The sequence below is a fragment of the Ovis aries genome, chromosome 12, assembly GCF_016772045.2.
Source record: "Ovis aries strain OAR_USU_Benz2616 breed Rambouillet chromosome 12, ARS-UI_Ramb_v3.0, whole genome shotgun sequence".
In the NCBI taxonomy this organism is placed as follows: Eukaryota; Metazoa; Chordata; class Mammalia; order Artiodactyla; family Bovidae; genus Ovis; species Ovis aries.
The window spans coordinates 73,201,430-73,224,336 of record NC_056065.1 but is presented as its reverse complement, the minus strand read 5'-3'; the positions used below and the strand labels follow the sequence as shown (position 1 = coordinate 73,224,336).

General features: G+C 50.5%; 1 protein-coding gene and 1 long non-coding RNA gene across 5 annotated transcripts in view; one reads left to right on the top strand and one right to left on the bottom strand.

The window, feature by feature from the left end:
- Positions 1-206: 206 nt before the first annotated feature.
- LOC114117304 (uncharacterized) overlaps positions 207-22,907 on the bottom strand; it is a 43,340-nt gene continuing 20,639 nt past the window's right edge. Inside the window, exons 2-6 of one of the 2 annotated variants that reach the window (XR_009595879.1) lie at positions 13,156-13,737; positions 8,636-12,460; positions 7,776-7,869; positions 6,996-7,675; positions 207-1,635 (exon numbers count right to left, since the gene is read on the bottom strand). This is a non-coding gene — a long non-coding RNA (uncharacterized LOC114117304). Of the gene's footprint in view, positions 1,636-6,995; positions 7,676-7,775; positions 7,870-8,635; positions 13,738-14,228; positions 16,791-22,907 lie in introns of those variants that run through there. The other variant, XR_009595880.1, reaches the window with a different exon arrangement.
- The window catches only part of CAMK1G (calcium/calmodulin dependent protein kinase IG), a 32,731-nt gene continuing 29,557 nt past the window's right edge, over positions 19,734-22,907 (top strand). For 2 of the 3 annotated variants that reach the window (XM_027975980.3, XM_042229265.2), the window contains exon 1: positions 20,529-20,789. In XM_027975980.3, the coding sequence (XP_027831781.3) occupies positions 20,549-20,789 (241 nt within the window). In that variant the 5' untranslated portion in view covers positions 20,529-20,548. Of the gene's footprint in view, positions 19,791-20,528; positions 20,790-22,907 lie in introns of those variants that run through there. The other variant, XM_027975981.3, reaches the window with a different exon arrangement.

Sequence of the window (22,907 nt, the reverse complement as noted above, 5' to 3'; positions counted from 1 at the left end):
GATGAATGTTAAGAATAAGATGCTTAATGAAGGCCAGTGCCAACACATCCATCCTGCAGCTGCGGGACTGGTCTAGATGGGTGAGCTACTCACTAGCCATGGGACTGAGCTGGGCCAGCTTAGGGCTTTATCCTCTTTCTTCTTTTAACGTTTTAATGTGAAAGTTTTCAGACAGAAATTTGAAAGAATTATATAAGCAATGCTAATTGTCTAATAATATGGTGGGTATATGGATTTTTTATTTATTTATTTATTTTTTTGCTGTTTTTGTTCTTTAAATGCACCCTCTGGCCTCTGTCAATTCCATCAGTATTGCCAGGGTGGATGGGAGCAGGCATCCTGCTCCCCACACAGTAGTTGTTAGAACAATACTGCTCTCTGCTGACCACAGGCTGTCATTTCTCTGAGACAGCTCTTCAGCAAAAGACTCAGGAAGTGTTGGATCAGATTGTTCCTGCTCAGTCATCTGCTTTGTCCCTCTTGTGCGGCGCATTGCCAAGACGCCTCCTTAGTGCTGTTGGGACCCATCCAGGCACAGCGATGGGCACCAGGACTGAGATGCAGCTGAGCTCAGACAATTGAATAAATGTATTAGGCGAGCTAATGTCCTTGTATCTTTATTGTTCTACAGCCACTGGCTGAGCCCCTGCTCACAGGAGGCTGAGCGCCAGGGCTGTAGTGCAACGCTGTGATTCCGTTCCATGGACAAATAACTTGAGCTTGCTGAGCCTCATTTTCCTCCTTGGTGAAATGGGGACCACCAGACTCTGTCTTCCCTGGGGAAAGGAGGGGCTGTGGAGCAGAGAGTGAGAAAGACAGCTATAAATCCCCACGGTTTCAGACACACCTGAAAGAACTAGAAAGCATTCGCCTTGTTAAAGCAACAATGAACCCATTGACTTCAAGTAAATGAAGAGATCCGTTGACTTCAAGAAAAACCCCGGGCCTTGATCTGTCTGGTGTTTCTCCTGAGATGTTGTTGTCCAGTCACTAAGCCATGTCTGACTCTTCACAAGCCCATGGACCGTAGCACGCCAGGCCTCCCTGTCCTTCGCTGTCTCCCGGAGTTTGCCCAAGTTCATGTCCATTGACTTGGTGATGCCAGCCAACCATCTCTGAGATAGCCAATGCTTAAATATCTCTACCAGTGGGAAAGGGTGAAGCAGAAGGGATCATCCCAAACAGCAGCCACCTAGAGGGTCAAAGTGCCTGTGTAACTGGGAGCTGAGAGAGCAGGCCTCCTTTTCCCCTGGCCTTCGCCACTTGTGTTATTCAGGATCAGTTAGAGCAGTGGTTCTCAAACTTGACCTACGTCAGATTCACCTGGAGCGGCTGTTAAAACCCAGCCTCCCCCTCGGCCTCTGATTCAGTATGTGTGCAGTGGAGCCTGAAAATTTGCATTTCTAACAGGATCCCAGGTGAGCAGACCAGACTGAGAACTCCCAGGCTAGGCTGTGCTGCAGTGATGACTCATGAGCCTCAGTAGCTTCACACCATGAAAGTTTATTTCTTGTTCATGCTGCATATGGAATACGAGTCAGCGCATCTCCGTTACACACAGTCGCTGGAGGACTCGGGTCAACAGATGGCTCATCATCTTATAGCTGCAATTTCTGGAACATCTCACCTTCTAAGCTGCTGTGACAAAGGAAAAGAAAGTGAAGAATCACATTTGGGCTTTTAACTGTCTCAGCCCAGAAGTGAGGACACTAATTATGCGCATTCACATTTCACCAGCCACATTACTCACAAAGCCCTGCCATGTTCCAGGTAGAAGCCTGCCACGTCCCTAGAGGGAGAGGGAGCTGGGCTGGATACTGGGGGTCACCTGCGCTGCAACCCTGCCCGTCCAGCACACGTGCTCACTCACAGGAATGTGTGCAACCTCGTCAACGTGAAACGGTGGTTATCAGGACACACTTTCAGCTTCTCACACGCTGGTCATAGAGCAGTGATGGCGACGATGATGGTGAAGATGCTGGTGATGGTGATGGTGGTGATGGTGGTGATGGTGGTGGTGATGGTGGTGATGGTGGTGGTGATGGTGGTGATGGTGATGTTGATGATGGTGGTGGTGATGATGGTGAAGATGGTGGTGGTGGTGATGATGATGATGGTGGTGGTGGTGATGATGGTGATGATGGTGGTGGTGGTGATGATGGTGATGACGGTGGCGGTGGTGGTGGTGGTGATAATGATGATGGTGATGGTGCTGATGATGGTGATGATGGTGGTGGTGATGATGGTGATGATGCTGGTGGTGGTGATGGTGGTGGTGATGGTTAAGATGATGGTGATGATGGGAAGATGATGGTGGTGGTGGGGGTGATGATGATGGTGGTGGGGGTGATGATGGTGAAGATGATGGTGGTGGTAGTGATGATGGTGATGGTGGTGGTGATGATGATGATGGTGGTGGTGGTGGTGGTGGTGGTGGTGATGGTGGTGGTGGTGGTGGTGATGGCGGTGGTGATGGTGGTGGTGGTGGTGGTGATGATGATGGTGATGATGATGATAGTGATGGTTATGATGGTGGTGGTGGAGATGGTGGTGATGATGGTGATGATGATGATGGTGGTGGTGATGATGGTGATGATGGGAAGATGATGGTGGTGGTGGGGGTGATGGTGGTGATGGTGGTGGTGATGATGATGATGGTGATGATATAGTGATGGTGGTGATGGTGATGGTGGTGGTGATGGTGATGATGGTGGTGGTGGTGGTGATGACGCTAGACAATAGCCACTGAGTGCTTACTATGTGCCAGGAACTAAGTGCTTTCTGTGTATTGACTCACTTGTCTCTCACAACAGCACTAATGGTAAGTACCCTCTACACTTCCATTACGAATGAGGGAGTTGAAACAGCCTGTGGTGATGCAGTTTCCCCAGGTCACACAGGGAGACACGGGGCTGGGATTGTCACCCAGCCAGTCCGACACTAGAGGCCGCTCTTCCGCGCCTTCGCTCTGCAGTTAATCTTATTTTTGAAGAGAGAATGGAGGAGACTCTAGTGGGAAGGCCTAGTTTCTGGATAAGCTGATAGTTCAGACTATTCTAAATATAAGCAGTTCTACAGAGAGCAACGCCACACCAGTAACGCTACTGATATATGGAGTTGGCTCAAGCCGGATATATTAATATGGGATCCAGTTCCAACAGAGGGTGTTTAAGGCCCTCGCTGATGCCCCACAATGTCCAAAAGGCCAAGGAAGTTCCCCTCAAACAACAGAGTCTTCCTAGCAGTTTTTCAGTGATCAAAAGGATGAGACAAGACATCTCTTGACTTGTCTCATAGAATTGCCTCCCGCATCATACAGGTCCTCCTAAAATGGGGACCCAGGGATGTCCTTACTCTCACTCTGTCCCTCTTTACCCCCAACCCCTCCCCTTGGCCCTGTTCCACCCGAAGGAACATGGCCAGCTGTGATGTGAGCCCCCCACACACACCAAAGTCTCAGCACCTCCTCTCATGACCTTTGAGCTTGGCTCCTACCTGAAAGCATCGTAGGAGCAGGCTTTGAGTCTTAGCCTTGTTGAAGGGCAATCCCAGTGAGTGGTGACTAAAACAACTCTTCAGGTGAGAATACCTACATGAAAAATGAGCCTTTCTCCCTCTGATAGTGATAGGCTCTCAAAACGTCATGGGTGATGCCAATGAAAACCGTTCGTCTATTGTGCCTTACCAAAGACCCACATTCAGGCTTCCCTGGTGGTCTGCTGGTTAAGAATCCACCTGTCAAGGCAGGGGACACGGGTTCAATTCCTGCTACAGGAAGATCCCACATGCCTCGGAGCAACTAAGCCGTGGACCACGACTACTGCGCCCGCACTCTAGAGCCTGTGAACCTCAGCTACTGAGCCCACAGGCAACAGCTATTGAAGCCCGGACGCATGGAGCCCATGCTTCGCAAGAGAAGCCGCCACTGTGAGAAACCCATGCATTGCAACGAAGAGTCGCCCGCCTCACTCACAGCAACTAGAGAAAGCCTGCTCTCCGCAACAAAAACCCAGCGCAGCCAAAAATAGTAATAAATAAACCTTTAACCCTATGTAAACTTAAGTCCCAATTTCACAAGAAATCGGGAACGGAGGAGCTAGAAAAAAGTACATCTGGGAGACAGATATCCAAAGAGTTTGGTTTTTCCCTCACAGTGAAATAGGACTCGGCTGCAGAAGAATGGCCAGCAGAGGGCGCTAGTCTAGGGCCTTCGAGAACTTCAAATTCTGCGCTTCGGTTTACCCTTTACCCAACTCCAGTACTCTTGCCTGGGAAATCCCATGGTCGGAGGAGCCTGGTGGACTACAGTTCATGGGATTGCGAAGAGTCAGACATGACAGACGGACTTCATTTTCACTTTTCACTTTCATTCATTGGAGAAGGAAATGGCACCCCGCTCCAGTGCTCTTGCCTAGAGAATCCCAGGGACAGAGGAGCCTGGTGGGCTGCTGTCTGTGGTGTTGCACAGAGTCGGACACGACTGAATTGACTTAGCAGCAGCAGCAGCAGTCACCCCACTCCAGTACACTTGCCTGGGAAATCCCATGGACGGAGGAGCCTGGTAGGCTGCAGTCCATGGGGTTGCTACAAGTCGGACACGACTGAGCAACTTCACTTTCACTTTTCACTCTCATGCACTGGAGAAGGAAATGGCAACCCACTCCAGTGTTCTTGCCTGGAGAATCCCAGGGACGGGGGAGCCTGGTGGGCTGCCTTCCATAGGGTCACACAGAGTCGGACACGACTGAAGTGACTTAGCAGTAGCAGTCACTCCTGGTATTTCTAGGGTTACATCATCAAGAGGGATTTGTTATACCCAACCACAGGATATTCAATGATCCTTGTTAGTGCATCAAAGGGAGTCAGTCTTTGGCCTCAAAATGTCAGATTTCTTCCCTGGGGTTTACAATTCTCTCATTTCCTGTTTTTCTTAATAAAACTTCAAAATCTCCCTGGCAATGATTTTTGAAACACTACAGTTTTCAAGGCGATCTAAAAATACTGGGTATTTTGTTTAGACAGCTATCAAAGATCCAAGGCCAATTATTCCATCCATTTCCCTCTCTCTCACACACACACTCACACACAGATACACACACACACTCACATTCACTGAACAGCCATCATTTCTGCTAACAGTTGAAGCCTTTGTCTACAACCTGGGGTCTGACCGAAGACAGACGACTGAGAATCGACTAAGTGCTCAAATGAGCCACCCCGCCTTGAAGGCCTGCGTTAGGAGGCTCTCAGCCTGCCCAGGGGTGCACTTGGCACTCCCGGGCACAGTGCTGTCAAGCAGTGACTAAAGCGATTGTCTCTGACTTAAGCTCCAGGTGGGCAAAGGCATGAGATCACGTCTTCCCTTTCTTGCAAGAGTCAGATGGGCCAGCAGTGGGAATGGTGTGGTGAAAAACAAGCGATAACCACTCACTTGTCAGCTAATTCTGACACGTAAAGCATGTTGCCTACACAGCTCCTGGAGGGCACCCCGGGGGCTCTGACTCCAGACTGAGAATGAAAAAATAAGGATTGAGGATTTCACGTTTTGAGAGAACAAACAACAGAGGCAGACCTGGGACCTTCCCCAACTCGCATTCCTGCCCGTGTTGGGGGCGGGCAGAGAGGGTGGTAGGCGGGCGGATCCGGCACAGCCTTGCTTCCCTACCCAGCTGCTCGAGCTTCCTACCCCCAGTTCAGTCCCATCCGTCCCTGTGAAGGTGTAGTAGTTTGCTGTGCTGTGCCTAGTCGCTCAGTCCTGTCCGACTCTGCGACCCCATGGGCTGAAGACCACTAGGCTCCTCTGTCCATGGGGATTCTCCAGGGCAGAACACTGGAGTGGGTAGCCGTTCCCTTCTCCAGAGGATCTTCCCAAGCCAGGGATCGAACCCAGGTCTCCCATATTGCAGGCAGATTCTTTACCATCTGAGCCACCAGAGAAGTCCATGAATACTGGAGTGGATAGCTTATCCCTTCACCAGGGAGTCTTCCAGACCCAGGAATCAAACCAGGGTCTTCTGCATTGCAGGAGGATTCTTTACCAGCTGAGTTACCAGGGAATCACATTAATTTTCTAGGACTGCTGTAACAAAGGACCACATATGAGGGGCTTAAACAACAGAAGTGTACTGTCTCACAGTTCCTAAGGCTATGTGTTCAAAACCTCAACGAGTACTAACGCAAATGTCCCTACCACTTCCACTCCACCCCTCCAATTCACATCAAACTGAAAGCCTTCTGCATGGAGTCGGTAGGGTTGATTCCTTCAGGGAGTCGTGAAGGAAGGTCTTTTCCTTGCCTCTGTCCTAGATTCTGCTGGTTTGCCAGCAGTCTCTAGTGTTTCTTGGCTTACCCAGGCCTCCTCCCGATCTCCGCCCTCATCTTCACATGGTGTACATTCTGCGTGCCTGTGATCAAATGTCCCCTTTTATAAGGGCACCAGTCATGTTGGATTAGCATCCACCCCGATGACTTCATGTTGACTAATTACATCTGCAGGGACTCTATTTCCAAGTAAAGTCACACTCTGAGTTACTGGCATTGGTGTGTGTGTGTGGGGGGGGGGGGTGCAGTGGTTGGTGGTGTATGTTAGGAAATCTCAAAATCCATATATGAACTTGAGATAAATACAATTCAACCCATAACAGGAAGGTATACCCTCCCACAACCACAGACTCATCTGCCAGGCCAGATGGGGTGCCCATGTCCAAGGGATAAAGAGAAAAAGAAACAACTCATTAATTAGATTCTAGATTTAATTTCTCCAGCTTGCTGGCCTATCAGTATAGAGTGGAAATCTCCCTGAGTAATAACCCAAATGTCCCCTCCTTTTCGACTCCACCCCTCCAGTTCACATCAAAAGGAAAGCCTTCTGCAAAGTTGCCCCAAGTATTATTGCAAATCCTCAGGGGCTGTTTCATGTCTGCCCTTGAGCAAGTCTCTCTGCTGCTGCTGCTCTGAGATGCCTGGGGACTCTGCACCTGCCCCTCTGATCTCACCTGCTTTGAGCCACGCAGCTCCTCCCTGGTGACCATCACTGATCCATCACACCGTCTCCAGGGTCCTGACCTTCTCAGCACCTATCCTGTTGTGCACAGCCAGTTTGAGAATGAAGAGGAGTCCGTCGGAAATGGCTCTTTCCCCTTCATGGAACACTGTTAAGAGGCTGTTTGTGCCGTAACGGCTTACAGAGTTTGCTGAAACGACACTTTCTGGGTTCAGTAAGAAGCGCTTTTTCTTCTGGAGAGCACATTTTAGCACCAAGCCAAGGGTGATTCCCAGTGACCGCCACCAGACTATGCTCTTCCCATCTAACCAGCAGTGTCTTTCCCAGGAGCAAGCTGATCGTGCCTCAGAGTGGCTTCTTCCAGAGCATTCCTTGGCTCCTCTGCATGTAGGCTTCTATAGAACAGTCCTGGTTTCCTAAGACGTGGCCTCTTATATCTGGACCCCATCAGCAGACATACACCAAGGTGCTTTCTCAGAATCTACTCAACCTCCATGCAAGAAGATCACTGGCAGGTAACCTCGTGAGGTTCCCTGATGAGCCCGGAAGCATCTTTCTCACACTCACATCTTCCTCAGCACGTCTTAAGAATCTACTCGTGCACTAAGGACGGACTAAGGCTACAAAGATGAGTGTAGCACAGTCCCTGTTCTCAAAGGATTTGCAGTCCAGCTGAGGAGACAGTCATTAGGAAAATATTTTCAACACAAAATCATGTGCTGAGTGATAAAGGTACATAAATAGAGTGATAAAGTGTCACAGACTTTTTTACCTAGTCCAAAGAAGGCTCTTCAAGGAGTGGAAGCCTGAGATGACTTTTAAAGGTGAAGAACACAGCACGGGTATCCTAAGCAAAAAGAGAGGTCCTGCACGAAAACGTCCATGAAGCATGAAACATCAAGGCACATGCAGGGAGTTGAGCCACATCTGTGCTGTGCCATAGAGCTTGGATTTGGTCCCGCAAACAGCGGGGAGCTAAGGGCAGATCTTAAATGAGTGATATGTTCAGATCAAGCACTCTAGCAGGGCTAGCAAAGAATGGGGATGGGAGAGAGACAAAACCAGAGGAAGTAAGACCAGTTCAGAGCTCTTATTATGATCCAAGCAAGAGGTGATGGAGTCAAGTCATTAAGGAATGGAGAAGAAAGGGCAAATTCATAGGAAGTGAAATCAGCAAGACTAGGAGACTTATTGGATAGGGAAGGGTGAGGGAGGTTGGGGGACCCCAGATGACTCAGGGGACCCGGTGGATGACCAAGAGGGTAACACAGGATGCAGGCAGAGGGACCTCTGTCTTTCCAGAGGTGGAAAGACAATGTCACGTTTAGTTTTCTGGCTCCCTATCACCCCTGACGCTTCCTACTCCTAACTTCACGTTAGACATGATGAACTTGAGGGTGTGGGACCCCTGGGGGTGGTGTTCATGTCTTCCCTAAGGAATTTACATTCTAATAGAGAAAATAGACGTGTGTGATCTAAATATGTGTAGACTCAACTACCTATAATTCTACCACCCATTATCTACAATTACAAAATCCACAAAGCCCAGAAAATCCAAAAGAAAACGTTTTTTAAAAAAATAAATGTGAAGCTCATTAGGAACAAAACTAAACATAATTGACTTGTACTCACCACTGATCCATCAACTGTGGCCAAGGGTAGGTTCTACATATTCACGATGGCTCCCATCAGACCTATATGACAAGAAAATGAGAATTTCCCAGCAGAAAAGGGGTGTACCCAGAAAAGACAAAGGGGGCTGTGAAGACCCCACAGGAGCTGTATCCTCTATTCTCATAAGAACCTGAACGCAGGCAGGATTACTTACTGACAAGTGCTTACTTACAAGACTGGATGCTCAATTGCTTCAGTCACGTGCAACTCTTTGCAACCCTGTGGACTGTGGCCCACCAGGCTCCTCTGTCCTTGGGATTCTCCAGGCAGGAATGGTGAAGTGGGTACCATGCCCTCCTCCAGGGCATCTCCCTGACCCAGGGATCGAACCTGCATCTCCTGTGTCTCCTGCATCGTCAGGTGGATTATTTCCCCACTGAGCCACCAGAGAAGCCCACTTATAAGATTACTTACAAAAATTACAAGATTATTCCTCCATTGTAGAGTTGAAGAAACTGAGGCTCAGATTTATCTGAAGTCATCCCGAATGAAAACCTCTTCTGTGAGACGAGAATTTGCAAAGGGCTGCTAGGACCTGAAATGTCTTCAAGACTAAAACTTAGATGACTTGTCCACTTCACTTTCTGGTTGCTTTGGTGATGATTAACCACCACCCACAGACACGTTTAGCACACCTGACTCTAATCCTCCCTTCTCTAATCCATGGGTTAGGAGCAAGATCTCTCCTAGGAGATTTTTCCTGGATCGAGAAAGTGTGTGATGCTCCCCATGGAAAGACAAAAGCCACAGAACTGTTACCGAATTTTAAAACTAGAAGTAGGCTCTGCGGAAAACACGGGCAGGCAGTACGTGTGTCTCTGCAGGCGTCGCTTCCATAGGCTGCACGTGGCATGTCTAATATCCAAGGGAGCAGGGGTCAGTTCTCCAGGAATCCCGTCAGGTGGGCCAGCGTTCCGCTGCTCTAGGCTGGAGGGCTGGCAATGGATACCTGGGTTCCCTCCATGGAGAAGAGAGGACAAAGCCATGGTCCAGACTCTGGTTTGTTGAGGCATCAGTCCTCCAACTGCAACTGAGATCCGTTCAACCCTGACCCCCAGCGGCAGACTCACTCAGACCCACCCCAGCTTGGACATCAGGACTCCCTTCCACTAAGGAGCCTAGAAGATCCTTTTGCTCATTGTTCCTGAAACTCAGTCAGCATCCAGCCTTTCTCAGGGCAAGCATTCAACTCGGTGACGGAGTCCCTGTTTCATTGCTGCAGTGAATTCTCCTTCCTGGACCTCATTTCCAACCTGGATTCCAGTGCTGGAATCCCTGCATCAGAACTCTACCCAGTGTCCAGTTCCTGGGGGACAAGGACACTTCTTTGCATTTGTTTCCACCTTCATCTTGGGTTTCCGGGTTTTGCCCTGATAGCACCCCCATCAAATCTCACCCCCATGCTGCCAGCCAGCTGACCTCCCTAAATCCTTATTTATGTCTGCTGAATGAATTAATAAATTACTAGCTCTATATGAGAAGCACTTAAAGACCAAGTATCTACTCTAAGGGCTCAATATTTCATGAAATAACGTTCATCTAATAATTTAGCATTTTGAAAATGATAGCAGAAATGAATAAGAGATTGCCAACACTGTGGAGAGAATGAATCACTTTGTCACGACGGATTTCATGGAGGGGGTAAGATGTGAGCTGTTTTTAAAGCACAGTCAGTAATCTTCCCATCAGGAAAGGAGAGGACACTCAGGCAAAGGAGGCGGCCCACACGAAGGCACATGGCAGGATAATCTCAGAAAACTGCCTGCTCCTGGACCCCCACTGCTGCGCCCTGCACACATGGCCTCTTGCGGGATGCACCAGCTGTTACCCATCAGCCCCCTCTCTGGATACTGAGCTCTGCCTTGGTCCCTAATCCTCCCATTCTCAGCTGGTCACAGGCTGCCATGAGGTCAACCTTACCTTACAGAGAAATGTCCAAAGTGACTGACGTTGCCTTGTTTCAAAAAGCTTCCTGGGATTTTTCCTTCCTGGGGTTGTTCCTCCCAAAGCTTCCTAGGATTGGAAAAGGAACAAGGACTGCCTTTGGTGCTACCCTTTCCTCCTGCCCCTGGGATCTGCGTGCCCTTGTCCAGCAGAGGAACAGAAGAAATGCCTCCTCCCCACCCCCCTTCTCATCTTGCAGACCCGGGCCCCCAGCGTGACCCTTTAGGCTCATTGAGGACCTCTGCAGCCCGAGATCAGTCAGTCATTTTCCAGTGCTACCGAGTACGCTGGCCTTGCTAGCACCAGAAGGCAAGCTCTTGTTCCGTCGGTAAGCTTCCAGTTTGGCTGCTTTCCCCAGAGTTTTGGAAAGCCCAGGCAGACCATTTCCTGCTTCCTCCCACCTGTAGGGGAGGTAGCAGTGCTGAAAGCTGAGATCAAAACATCACATAACACGAAGCCTCTGTTCCAGCCTGCTCCCCCCACCCCCACCCCGTGCTGCAGACTCGCCTCCAACCCGAGGTACAGAAACTAGCCTTGGACGTGGAGTGCACTGTGTCTGTTCCCAGGGCGGGGCCCAGAGACAGAGATGAGGCCGGCCATTGTTCTCAGCCCACAGACCTGGCCCTGGAGGCCTCCTGCCTGCATTCTCTCCCTCCACAAGATGCTCTCAGCGCATCTCCCAAGGTCAGATTTGGACCGTAGCACTGTGAACAGTCAAACAAGAGATCCGGCGTCTGAATCAACCAATGGTTTTCTTCCTTAGGACTAAACGATTTCTGCTGATTTCTACTTATCATCGGCTCTATTATTTAAGTGTTCTATCTCAGGAACAATGGGAGATGAGAACATTTGGAGGGTGATGCTGCCAGCAGCCTTGGGAGCACCCCACCCAGCCCGAAACTTTGGATGCAGGGAGGGTGAAGGGGCTCAGCTACCCTTGGCCGGGGTGGACAGAGGGCCACTGGAAGGTGAGATTTCTGTGGCGACTTTTGCGGTGGGCACTGGGGGTGGGTGTGTCCCCAGAACGCTGTCCAGCTCTTAGGTCCTAGCATTATGAGAGTCCTGGTGTCACTGTCCCTGGCCCATCACTAAGGAAAGGTCTGGTGTCTCAGAGCCCTTCTCCTGCTTATAACTAAGTCGTACCCAGGGCGCACACCAGGCTTGCCCAAGTACTGGAGGGGTCTGGCGCTCAGCACTGCTGCTCTTCCTGGACGAGACAGTTATCCCAGGAGGGTAGAAGACCTGTCATGGGCACACCTTAGGATCTTAAGCTGAGACCTCCCTGGATGTGGAAATCCTCTGCCCAGAGCTCGGCTTGCAGGCGTGCACACCCAGCCGTGCGGTCACGCCTACCATCTACAAAGCACACTCGTGCAGTCACGCCTACCATCTATGAGGACACGGCCCCTTCCCCATCTGCCCAGCCTCTGAGCCGCCCTCCTCTCTGTGCAGGTCCCTGCCCTGTCTCTCTCACTCACACCCTCAAAGGGTCCACTTCCTGAGCGCAGATCCTTTTCCAGGGAGTTCAGGTACATTGTCTCATTTAATTCTTAGGCCCCTCTAGCCGAGAAAGGTGGTTCCCTTGGGTGCATTTTGCGTAAGAGAAACAGAAAGGTTAACAAACTGCCTAGGAACTCGTAGTCAGACACTTAAAAGGCAGTTCCAAGTCTTCTCTCCCATCTGACGCCTAACTTCCTCACTGTGACCCTCAAGGAGATGTACACATGTTAGAGAATTTCCGGGTGTATCCAGGAAGGCACTCCTGAAGGTCAACTTATTCATTCAGCAGACAGATTCTTCAGTAGGTGGGTCCTTCCAGAACGCCTCTGTGCTGGGCACCTGGGGGATGGAGACAGTCAGCAGGTCATCTCTTTGGTCCTGTCGGGTCACTTCCATGACGGGGGGCCAAGGGACATGGCGGGAGGCTCAGTTATCACCCCGGGAAATTTTCCAGCAGGTTGACCTCCTGCGGATAACTGGTGTGAGATCGCCCACTCCTCAAAGAGACAGAACATGGGTGAGGCGGGGAGTCATCTCCATGCCTGGCACAGCCCACCCCCTATAGTAGACCCTTGACACAGCTCACCCCCATAGGAGATCCTGGACACAGCCCACCCCTATAGCAGACCCCTGACACTGCCCACCCCCATAGGAGATCCCAGATACAGCCCACCCCCACGGGAGATCACGGACACAACCCACTCCCATAGCAGACCCCGGACACAGCCCACCCCCATAGTAGACCCCTGACCAGCCCACCCCCATAGGAGATCCCAGACACAGCCCACCCCCATAGGAGACCCCTGACACAGCCCACCCCCATAGGAGACCCCTGACACAGCCCACCCCCATAGGAGACCCCTGACACTGCCCATCCCGCATGGTAGACCCCGGACACAGCCCACCCCCATAAGAGATCCCGGACACAGCCCACCCCCATAGCAGACCCCGGACACTGCCCACCCCCATAGCAGACTCCTGACACATATTTGTCAATTCGTAGAATAGCATGGAAAAGAGCAGCGCTCACCCACCCAGAGCACACACGTGGAGAATTTGAGGTGAGGATTTATTGACGAAGGATGGGTCAGAAACAGTCCTACAGGAAGAGGTCTGCTCTCCCCGTCAGCCAGAGGGCAGACAGCACGTTTGGTCAGAAGGCTGTCACTAGAGGGCAGTGGCAGCTCGCACTGGCACAGAGGGAGCCCGGCTACCCCGCCTCCCTCCGGAGAAGCCGAGAGCAGCCCTGCTGTACTGTAACTCTGCCCAAGGCAGGGGACCTGGCGTCAGACACATTACTTCAACCGGAAATAGACACAGCATTACTTTTCATATTCCACACACATCGTTTCGTGTCATTTGACCCTGACAGACTCATGGGGTAGACTGACACTGTTAACCCAATTTCACAGAGCAGAACAGGAAGATCCTTGAGATTTCGACTAATCCCAGCTTGCTTAGATAGAAAAAAAAGAAGAAAAAATGCTTTGGGGACCAATGGTTGGTCACCTAATCCCCAGTCTGGGGCATCTCTGTAAATGTGGTGATGTGGGCTGAATTCTTCAGTGAAATTTTCGCCATCATAATTTTTATACGCCAGTCTATTTGTCCATCCCCTGCAGGGTTAAGAAGAAACAGAAAAAGGAGGTTAAAATCAAATTGCACACTAGGGTGCTTTGTTAAGCAGCCTTAACAAAACTTTGAATCAGGCAAATGATATGCATGACTGCCTACCCACTACCCTTAACCCCTCCCCCTACTGTCTTTCAAGGTCACACTGGTGACCTTGGAGAGTCATGATTGATTCCACCAGCTATGGATATGGAAAAACTGCAGATAATGATGGACACGGAGGACAAAGTGTCCTGCAATCTCTGCTGGGGACCAGAAGCAAGTTCCCACATAGAAACTGATTAGGTCATCAGCCGAAAATCCAAAGTCTGGGGAAAAAGGCTTTGTCCTGTCCCCCATTTCTTCCTGGAACAGGGCATATGCCAAGACTGGGCTCGTTTGGGAATATGACTCAAGGCAATAAAGCTGACAGATTCTTTCAGCCATAGATACACGGCTAGCATGTGAGGAGGGGATTAGGTGAAAATCTGCTCACCTTGTAGGCATTCCACCCACAGGATCCAAAGCCACCCCAGCCACATCTAGGCTAGAGCAAGATTTAACTGAAGACTTGCTGAACCTGAGAAGGACAGAAAGCAGAAAAGGACAGAAAGATGTGAGGGGAGGGTATATAGGATGGAGGAATCGTGGGGAAGAGGAAAGCAGAAAGAGGAAGCCCAGTTGTCATGGACTGATACCTTCCTCCCTAGGTGGAGGGGGCATGGGGAAGTAGCCAGAGACGCTGACTGAATAGGCCACCCAACACCCAATTCTGCGGACCCTAAAGAAATTGCAAGATGCAACAAAACCAGAAGAAAAGAACTGTTTGGTATCTTCTTTTGGATTCTGCGTGTGCGTGAGGCAGCTCATGGTAGCCTGTTACTAATGGGCTGAACTCCTGCTCTGCCCATCATTAATGGTGTCAAACTCAGGACGCACCAGAAAACTCTCCTTTTAGGTTTTACTCAGTGCTTTGATTTTGAAGACATTTGTGGAACTGGCTCTCTGCCAGGCAACAGGGTCGTTATAGAGGTCACTGAGGCAAGGCTCGTACCCTTAGAGAACTTGTCACTTATGGGCCAAACTTGGCATGTATCAGATGGAGCAAGCTGGATGCCCATGTAGAGATGGGCTTTGGGAGAACAGAGAGGGTGGTCCCTTTTGCCTGTGGACCCAAAGAAAGGTGTTTAGATGAGAAGACTTTTTATAAGCCCACCTGGTGGCTCAGAGGATAAAGCATCTGCCTGGAATGCAGGAGACCTGGGTTAGATCCCTGGGTCAGGAAGATCCCCTGGAGAAGGAAATGGCAACCCACTCCAGTACTCTTGCCTGGAGAATCCCATGGAGGGAGGAGCCTGGTAGGCTACAGTCTATGAGGTCACAAAGAATTGGACACTACTGAGCAACTTCACTTTCACTTTCCAATTGAAAAGTGAGCACACCAAAGGCCGCAGGAGCAATGCAGTCCATGCCTGTTCCTGGAAGCACTAGAAATCTGGCGTCTTATTTTTAAAAACATAAATACTAAAGTAGCAGGTATCACACTGATTCACACCTGTGTGCCAGCCTGTCCTGTCATTTCCATTCCCTCCTTACATGCCCCCACCCCTCATTCCCACTGCTTGAGCTCTTTCTGGTCTCTATTAACCAACTTCAGTGGGAATGTGTTATGATGTCAGTGGGATTTGCTCCTTGGAGGCCCCACCCTGCTCATTATCCTTCCCATGATACTTTGAAGATTTGCACAGTTTCCTCCTTTTCTGCCTTCACCAGCAGCAACTGAGGCTCCTCTCCCTCCTGTTCCACTGGCCCAGCCACAATGTACTTCTCTGCTTTTTCAATAGGCATGGCTCCTTCCCACCCCAGGGCCTTTACACATGCTGTTCCTTTCTTTTAGCTCATTCTTCTTTCTTCTGACTCCAGTTTGAAATGCCCTTCCTCAGGGCTAGTAAGATCCCCCTAAACAGTTTCTTAATGCCCTAAACTGTTCTTAGTACTTATCACAATTGTACTTGTCTATATCTGACGTTACTGCTGGAACACAGAATTCACAGAATTCATTAGGGGAGAGGCTGGGCCTATTGCGTTTATTACTGTATGCTCAGAGCCTAGCTTAATCGCCCAGGACTGAGAAGGAGCTCGCAAATATTCGCTGCATGAATGAATGGATGAAGATTGTTTTCCCTTCCCTTTTCCACCCTGGCCCCTCATCATGTCTTTTGTTTTCCAGAAAGCACAATCTGAGATATAATTAAATGTAAAAGACAAATAGCAATGAACTGCCCCCACTATCTCATTTCTTGACCTTTACTGTTATTTCCTCTTTTTGAATTTATCTTTTTCCTTTATTTGCTGTATGATTCCTCTACCTACAATACTAAATTCATTTTGTGCTTTGAGGCAGTTAGTAACAGAGTTGGTGCACTGCATGTTAACTCTTTAAGCAAAAATTAAAAATAGCCATTTTAGCATAAAAAATATAAAAGACAGCACAGACCAAGGGGAGGGAAGAATCTTTGCCTCTTTGACAGGCAAAGGACTCCTCTGTCCCCATGAGCGCACCTCCCTTTTATCCTTCTGACCCTAACTACAGGAAGACCCCTTACTTTGTTCATTTGAGGGATAAGGGTGGCCACGTGGAAGCAGCAGAGGTGAGGACCTGGGGATACACCTGACCACTTCTCCTTTTGCCAACGTCACTGTGAACTTAACAACAGCTTGATAAGCTCAGGCCCACCAGCTATTGCGGGGTGAGAGGACACTCTCTGACTGACAAGGGCGCCCCTTTCAGGCCAATTCCTCCTCCCCACTCCCGCTCCCTCTTCTGGCCCCCATTCCCTCAGGTCTTGGTGACCACAAAGCTTCTCTGCTGGCTTTCCAGGCTCTGATCTCTCCCAGCATCAAGCATATCACCACTGGGCTCCCATCAGTACCCTCGCTTCAGAACCTGCAGCGACGCTCTGCTGCCTTGGTGGGCAAGCCCAAAGCCCCCGCTGTTTCAACACCCTGCCTGGCCAATCTAATCTCCCGCTGCACTGCAGACTGTCATCTCCAGCACGCGTCTTGTACGTCCCAAGCTCTATGTTTTCCGAATCCCTTCCCACCCACCACAGCTCCCAGATCTGGTCCTACTCATCCTTAAGGCCCAGGCTGACTCCCATGAAACTTTTCCATGAAACCTGTCCTGACATCTCGAGCCCACAGCTGGCTCCCCATGGCTGCATCTCTGGTGACAGTGGGAGTTAATAGCATCCTAGCTGCTATTGCTTCATCTCCAACTGTTGTCTGTGTTTCAGTTTATGCTTAATAAACATTTTGTTGAATTGCTGATTGGGGGAAACATAGGGATAAGGCCCTTACAAGAATCTGAAGGGGGTCTAACTGCAAGCATGGATATGTGTGCATAAGTGTGCACGTGTTATCAGGCCCAAAGCTCTCTTCCACCTCCTTGGGAAACATTTCCTAGTCACCTATGTTAGCACCAGAGCAGTGGATGTTCTGAGCCCGCTCTGAGCTCTGATGTCTGGTGTGTGACCCAGTCAGTACGTGCCTTCTGAGCTCGGCATAAAGAGGTGACGCTGTGCCCCACGCAGTCTAACACCTGCTGAATCTACTTGTGTTTGCACAGCTGAGAACTCAGCCCCAGCGCTGTGGCTCGCCAGCACCAGCAGTGTGCAGGTTGATGGGAGAGAATTGGCAGGAGGAGGCCAGCGGATGCTCACAGACAGGTCCTTGCCCGATTCAAAGTGGTATCAGAATGCAAAGTACTCTGCACTACAGAGCAACACACTCTGAGTTACAAAGTACGGAATGGACTGGCTCCTGTTTGGACGGTAGAAGCTCTATGAGTGTGGATTCTGAGTCTGACTTCATTCAGCTCCCTACAAAGCTGCTAACATCTTTGGTGCCCATGGAACTTATCGGACAATCTCATACAGCAATAAACCCCCCGGTTCCAGTGTCCAAGCAGGAAAAAGAGAGCTGCCCATCAGGGATGCTATACCCAGAGAATCTAAGCACTAAGCAGAAGCTAGACCCATAGCAATAATATGCTGTTATTCTTGTGACCAGTACTGATGAGTTAGCATTTATTGAGTACTGACTAGTATACCTACCATGAGAAGTCCTATCTTATTTATTTGACTCTCAAAGGCATTTCCAGTTCTGGTGGGACCTATCTGGTTCATCACTAAACACTGGCTGAGTGCCTATCCTGTGTCCTGGGACACAGGCGGGTTAGGGAAAGGAGGTCAAGAGGGTGGGAGGAGAGGCAAAATCACTCTGCTAAGAACTCTCAGTCCCGGAAGGGAGACAGCAGTGGGAACACAGACTAGAATTCAAGGCAGAAAAAGAGTAAGAGAGAGAGCGGTAGACAAAAAGTTTTGGGAACCAGCACAGAGGAGGGAGTGATTACTTCTCAAGAGGTGAGGAAATCATAGAAGGTTTCATGGATGAGATGGCATTTGATGTGAGCTTTTAAAATCTATAGCATTTCCATAGGCAGAGAATGAAGAAAGGCCGTTCTACCTGGATAGAGCTGCAGAAGCAAAGGTCGGGAGCTCTGGAAATCAGCGGTGTGTTAGAAATCAGTGTCTCCTATGATGTGGCTGGAGCATCGGCTGGGTAGACAGAGGGGCTTGGGGTGGGGTGCAGGGTAATATCATGCCAGATCCTGTAATGCCTGCAATGATGGGGTGAGGTGTTTATATTTTATTCTGTAGGGAATGAATATTTTTGAGGTGATCATTCTACCAAAAATTAAAGTTGGAGAGAGAATAATAGTAGCTCACACTTACGGACAACCTACCACGTGCCAGTCATTTTTCTAAGCCTTCTGCCTTGCTCCACTCGACTAGTACATGCAATAAGTTCAGTGATCATCCCATTGACCAGATGAGAAAACTGAGGCACAGAGAGGTTAAGCCATTCGTCCAAGGTCACACAACCAGTTAATAGACAACCCAGGCATCCAACCTAGAAGCCTTCTCCAGAGCCTCTTTTAACTATCCCAATGGACTACTTCACCCAGGGACCAATTAGAATCTAGGTTATTACCACAGTACCCAAGAGAGGACAAGGGGACCTGAATTAAGGTTGTGGAGATGAAAATAGATGTCGCCTTTTACATAAGAAAGGGGGCAGGGGATATATATATTCTGTTGTTTGTATCTGCATGAAATGCTGGAGAAACACAGGAGAAACAAAAGCGACCACTTGTGGAGGGCAGGGTGGGGGCAAGGGGCGGGTGGGGAGGGGATGCGGTGAGACACCTTTATGTATGGCTTTCAATAGAATCCTAATTGCTGACCCATAGGAATGTGTTGCTTATTCAAAAAACCCAAGGGATAAAAACTGGAAAGGCACAATTTAAGAGCCTAGAGTTTCCGGAAGGAGGGGAATGGTCTCCTTGGGGGCCAACAGGTTAGGACTGAAGAGAGGATGGCAGACTTAGGGATCGGAATGCTTTGCTTCTAGAAACAGGGGACGTATCACCGATACTGGGTGAAGCCGTCCAGTCCTGGGTCCCCCTGCGGGACATCCAAGTGCTTCTCCTCCCGTTCAGTGAGACCCGGGGGGCTCTACCTGCAACTAGTATCGATGTCTTACTGCTCAGGAAGGTATCGGAAACAACATATACCAGCTACGGAGTGGTTAAGAGGGAGACTGAGGCAGGCAGTCTCTGATTTTCTGTTACCGCCGCGTTCAGGCCGATGGAAATCTTTGTCATTTTGTTTTTGCCTTTGATTCCTCCCCTCTCTGCAGCACACATGTCAACGCAAACACAATCACACACACACCATAAAAGGGGCCCTGGGCAAAAGGATTTTTTCTGGATCTGCTCAGAGGGAAGGAAAGGCAGAGGAAACGAAGGAGCAAGCCGCCCTAGCTCCTTTTCCTCCCCTTTAAGGCTGCTTGGTTACGGTCCTGGGAAAGAAAACCTCTGCATTCCTCCCCTTTAATTCAGTGTATTGTGGAAGCGCTGGAGCCCGCTAAGCCTCCCAGACCTGTAGGAGCTGGAGTGGGAGGACCACGAGGACCATTCTCTCGGAATCCCTGGGTAAGATGAACCTGCTTCTTTATTTGGTCTGGGGAGCCTTCTTCGCTTAGCCGGAGGCTGCTGGCACCAAGAGAGTGGGTTTGAACAGCCACTCTTGCAAGCAACTTGGGTGTTTATTTCAGCCCCAGGTCCTGTCTTGCCTGACTCTGGAGGTGTCAGAGGGAAGTTGTAGCTGTTTGGGAAGATAAGTCTGAATGGAAGTCTGGGAGGGAATCTCTGGTGGGGGAGGGGGGGCAGTCATCTGGCCATAACTTAAAGGCTGGTTTGAGTGGGAACCTTCTGCCCTTCTGGGCAGAGAAAGGGGAGCAAAACATTCCTATGTGCCTGGCCTGCCATGCCTGCGCGCATTCCAGGGGCAGCCCTGTCAGCTCTGTGCCTGGAGGGGCCGTCCATGTGCAGGATGTCAGGACCGCCAGCATCCTCACCGCCCTCCCTCCTGCTCTGCCTGCATCTCTTAACCTCTGACCCATCTGTCAAATGCCCTGTTCTGGTCCTCCCTTCCTGTTCAGTTGTGAGGATTAGGAGAGCCAGTGAGGGGGTGGAGGGGTGGGGAGGAGGTTAGTAAACAGCCTGTGGCTCCACAGACCCAAGGAAGGCAGACCAGCCTCAGTCCCTCCTGGCCGGTGCCGGCTGCGTTAGGATGCAGAACTCAGCTGAGGCACCGCTGTCAGTCACGGGGCTCCTCCCTCACCTTCCCCGGGGGCGCCTCTGTCTCCCCTTCCGTCTTTCAACTTCCCTAGTTCAGTTCTCAAGTCAGGATGGTCACAGGAGGTCTGGACTCACCACCACCACCCCCACCCACTCTGGGGCCCTTCTCTCCACGTAACTTTGACGCACGATCATTAACCCTGAAGCTCCCAGAGGCAGTTGTCGGGGCTCTCTCGCCGCTGCCCTGGCGGCACTTCATGGCTGGCCAGCTGCTTGTTCTGGAATCAGATCAACCGATGAAGAGGAAAATCTCTGAGAAGGGTCACGGGAGTCAAGAGGGTTCCCTCTTGGGTAAGGAGACCATCTTTCTTATACCAGAGGCTGGCGACAGTCCGACCCCCGGCAGTCCTACTTGACTGAAGCTTTATCTAGGACCAAAGACAAGACCCCACAGGCCATAGCACAAAGTGCTTAGTAATACCTGATATGGGGACCACACTTGACAGTGAGTAATGTGCTTTAATTAATCATCTTTAAGACAAGCCCATAGCGTTGGTGGGGCAAATCGCATTTCTTCTGAGGCTTCATCAGGCAAAGCTGGATACGCTCGTATCCATTTGATGATAGCGGCATTTGCACTCAGATCTTCTGATATAATCAGAGACCTTTCCATGATACTACACTGCAGATAGCTGTGGTGTGGGTGTGAGTGTTTGTATGTGTATTAAGAGCACTCTTTAGAAAGGTAGGGCAAAACTTTGGGAAAGAAGCTCAAGGTTAGAGTGAGAAAAGGTTTGAGCTGGAGCCAGGAATCACTTAGGCATTAGACAGACGTCCAGCCTCGGCGTAAATCTGAGAAAGCTGAGAGATCCAGGCTTCCCGGATAATGGGAGCCAGCCACTTGTTTCAGGGGCAATCAGTCTGGTGGTGGGATTACAGGAGAGCACCCTGAGGATGAGGTCCGAGGTAAGTGGAATTCTGACAACCAACTCCAGGAAAGAGGCAACAGGTTCCATGTGGGGAGGGGTGGGGGGTGGACAGGGAGACTGCTGTGGGGGGGTCTGAAGGGCTGGGGCTTGTGCCCCGCTCTGTCCCTTCCTGTGTTAGATTTAGGTCATTTTTCCTAATATCTCCACCTGTCAGTACCTCCACTACAAAATAGGGTTGACGATCCCTACCTTGAGAGATTAAACAAGATAATGCTGGTAAAGCCCCCAGCACAGGCATCACCCACCCAGGGTGATGTCTGCAGCAGCGAACACCTGAGGGTCTGGGTGCAATTCCCGGTGGTGGCAAGTGAGATGAATCCCCCTCTAGGAGGACAGCGCCTCCCTGGCTCCCTGTCCCCCATTCACACACAGACACGCGGCCAGAAATAAATAAGCCTTGGGGCCCAGCCGCAGCCTGCCAGAGGCAGTGGAGTGAATGAGCTGCAGCGTGAATGAGGGAGGGCGGCTGTCTGCAAACAGGCTGTGAGCCGGCGCTACAACCGCACGGTCAAGGGCGAGGGGCTGGGGCCGTGCAGCCGCCTGAGTGAAAGCGAGCTAGCCATGGGGTTGGGGGGTGGGGTGGGGGCGCTGCACGGCTGTGGAGGTGGGGAAGGGAAAGCGTGGTATAACTCAGAGCTTCTCGAGTGGTGTAACCCACGCCATCGTGAGCTCAAGATGGTCCTTCCTCCTGCTCCCACTCCCAGCGACCCCTCCTCTCACCCTCCCAGGGGTGCAGTAGAGTGAGCTCCACTTGGGTACCAACGACGCCCCCATCCCCTGCCCCGCTCCCCCCACCTCCCCTGTGGAAAAGGATCTTAAAGGCAAAGTGTGGCAGACACACAGTTAAGCCTAGGTGGGATGATGTGAGAGAATAGCATTGAAACTTGTATATTTCCGTATGCAAAATAGAGGACCCGTGCAAGTTCACTGCCTGAAGCTGGGCACCCAAAGCCAGTGCTCCTGGACGACCCAGAGGGATGGGGTAGGGAGGGAGGTGGGACGGGGGCTCCAGGATGCGGGGGACACGTGTATACCTGTTGCTGATTCGTGTTGGTTATGTATGGCAAAAACCATCACAATATTGTAAAGTAATTATCTGCCAATCAAAATTAATTAATTAAAAAAATAATGAGACCCTTGAGCGCTGCGTAGAACTAGAAGCCCCGATGGAGATCAGCCCATGGAGAAACCCAACTCGGGCACGGTCCCCTCTGTGCTCCAGTAGATCCCTTTTTGGGAGAGCAGCAGATAAAATCATTGGTCTGCATTTCAGGACCACGATGTATGAAGCGTCATGTGTCCTCAAGCACTTTAGAATCACAGTGAAGAAGGGGTCACAGTTGAGAGGCACGTGGGAGTCGAGACCCGCTGGGGAAACAGCAGACTCACGTCTCCTGCTGTGAGCTCACCCCTATTCCAATTGTTTCCCCTCTCCCCCTACCCCCAGCGACTCATGCCCGTGCCTGTAAAGTGGGCTTAT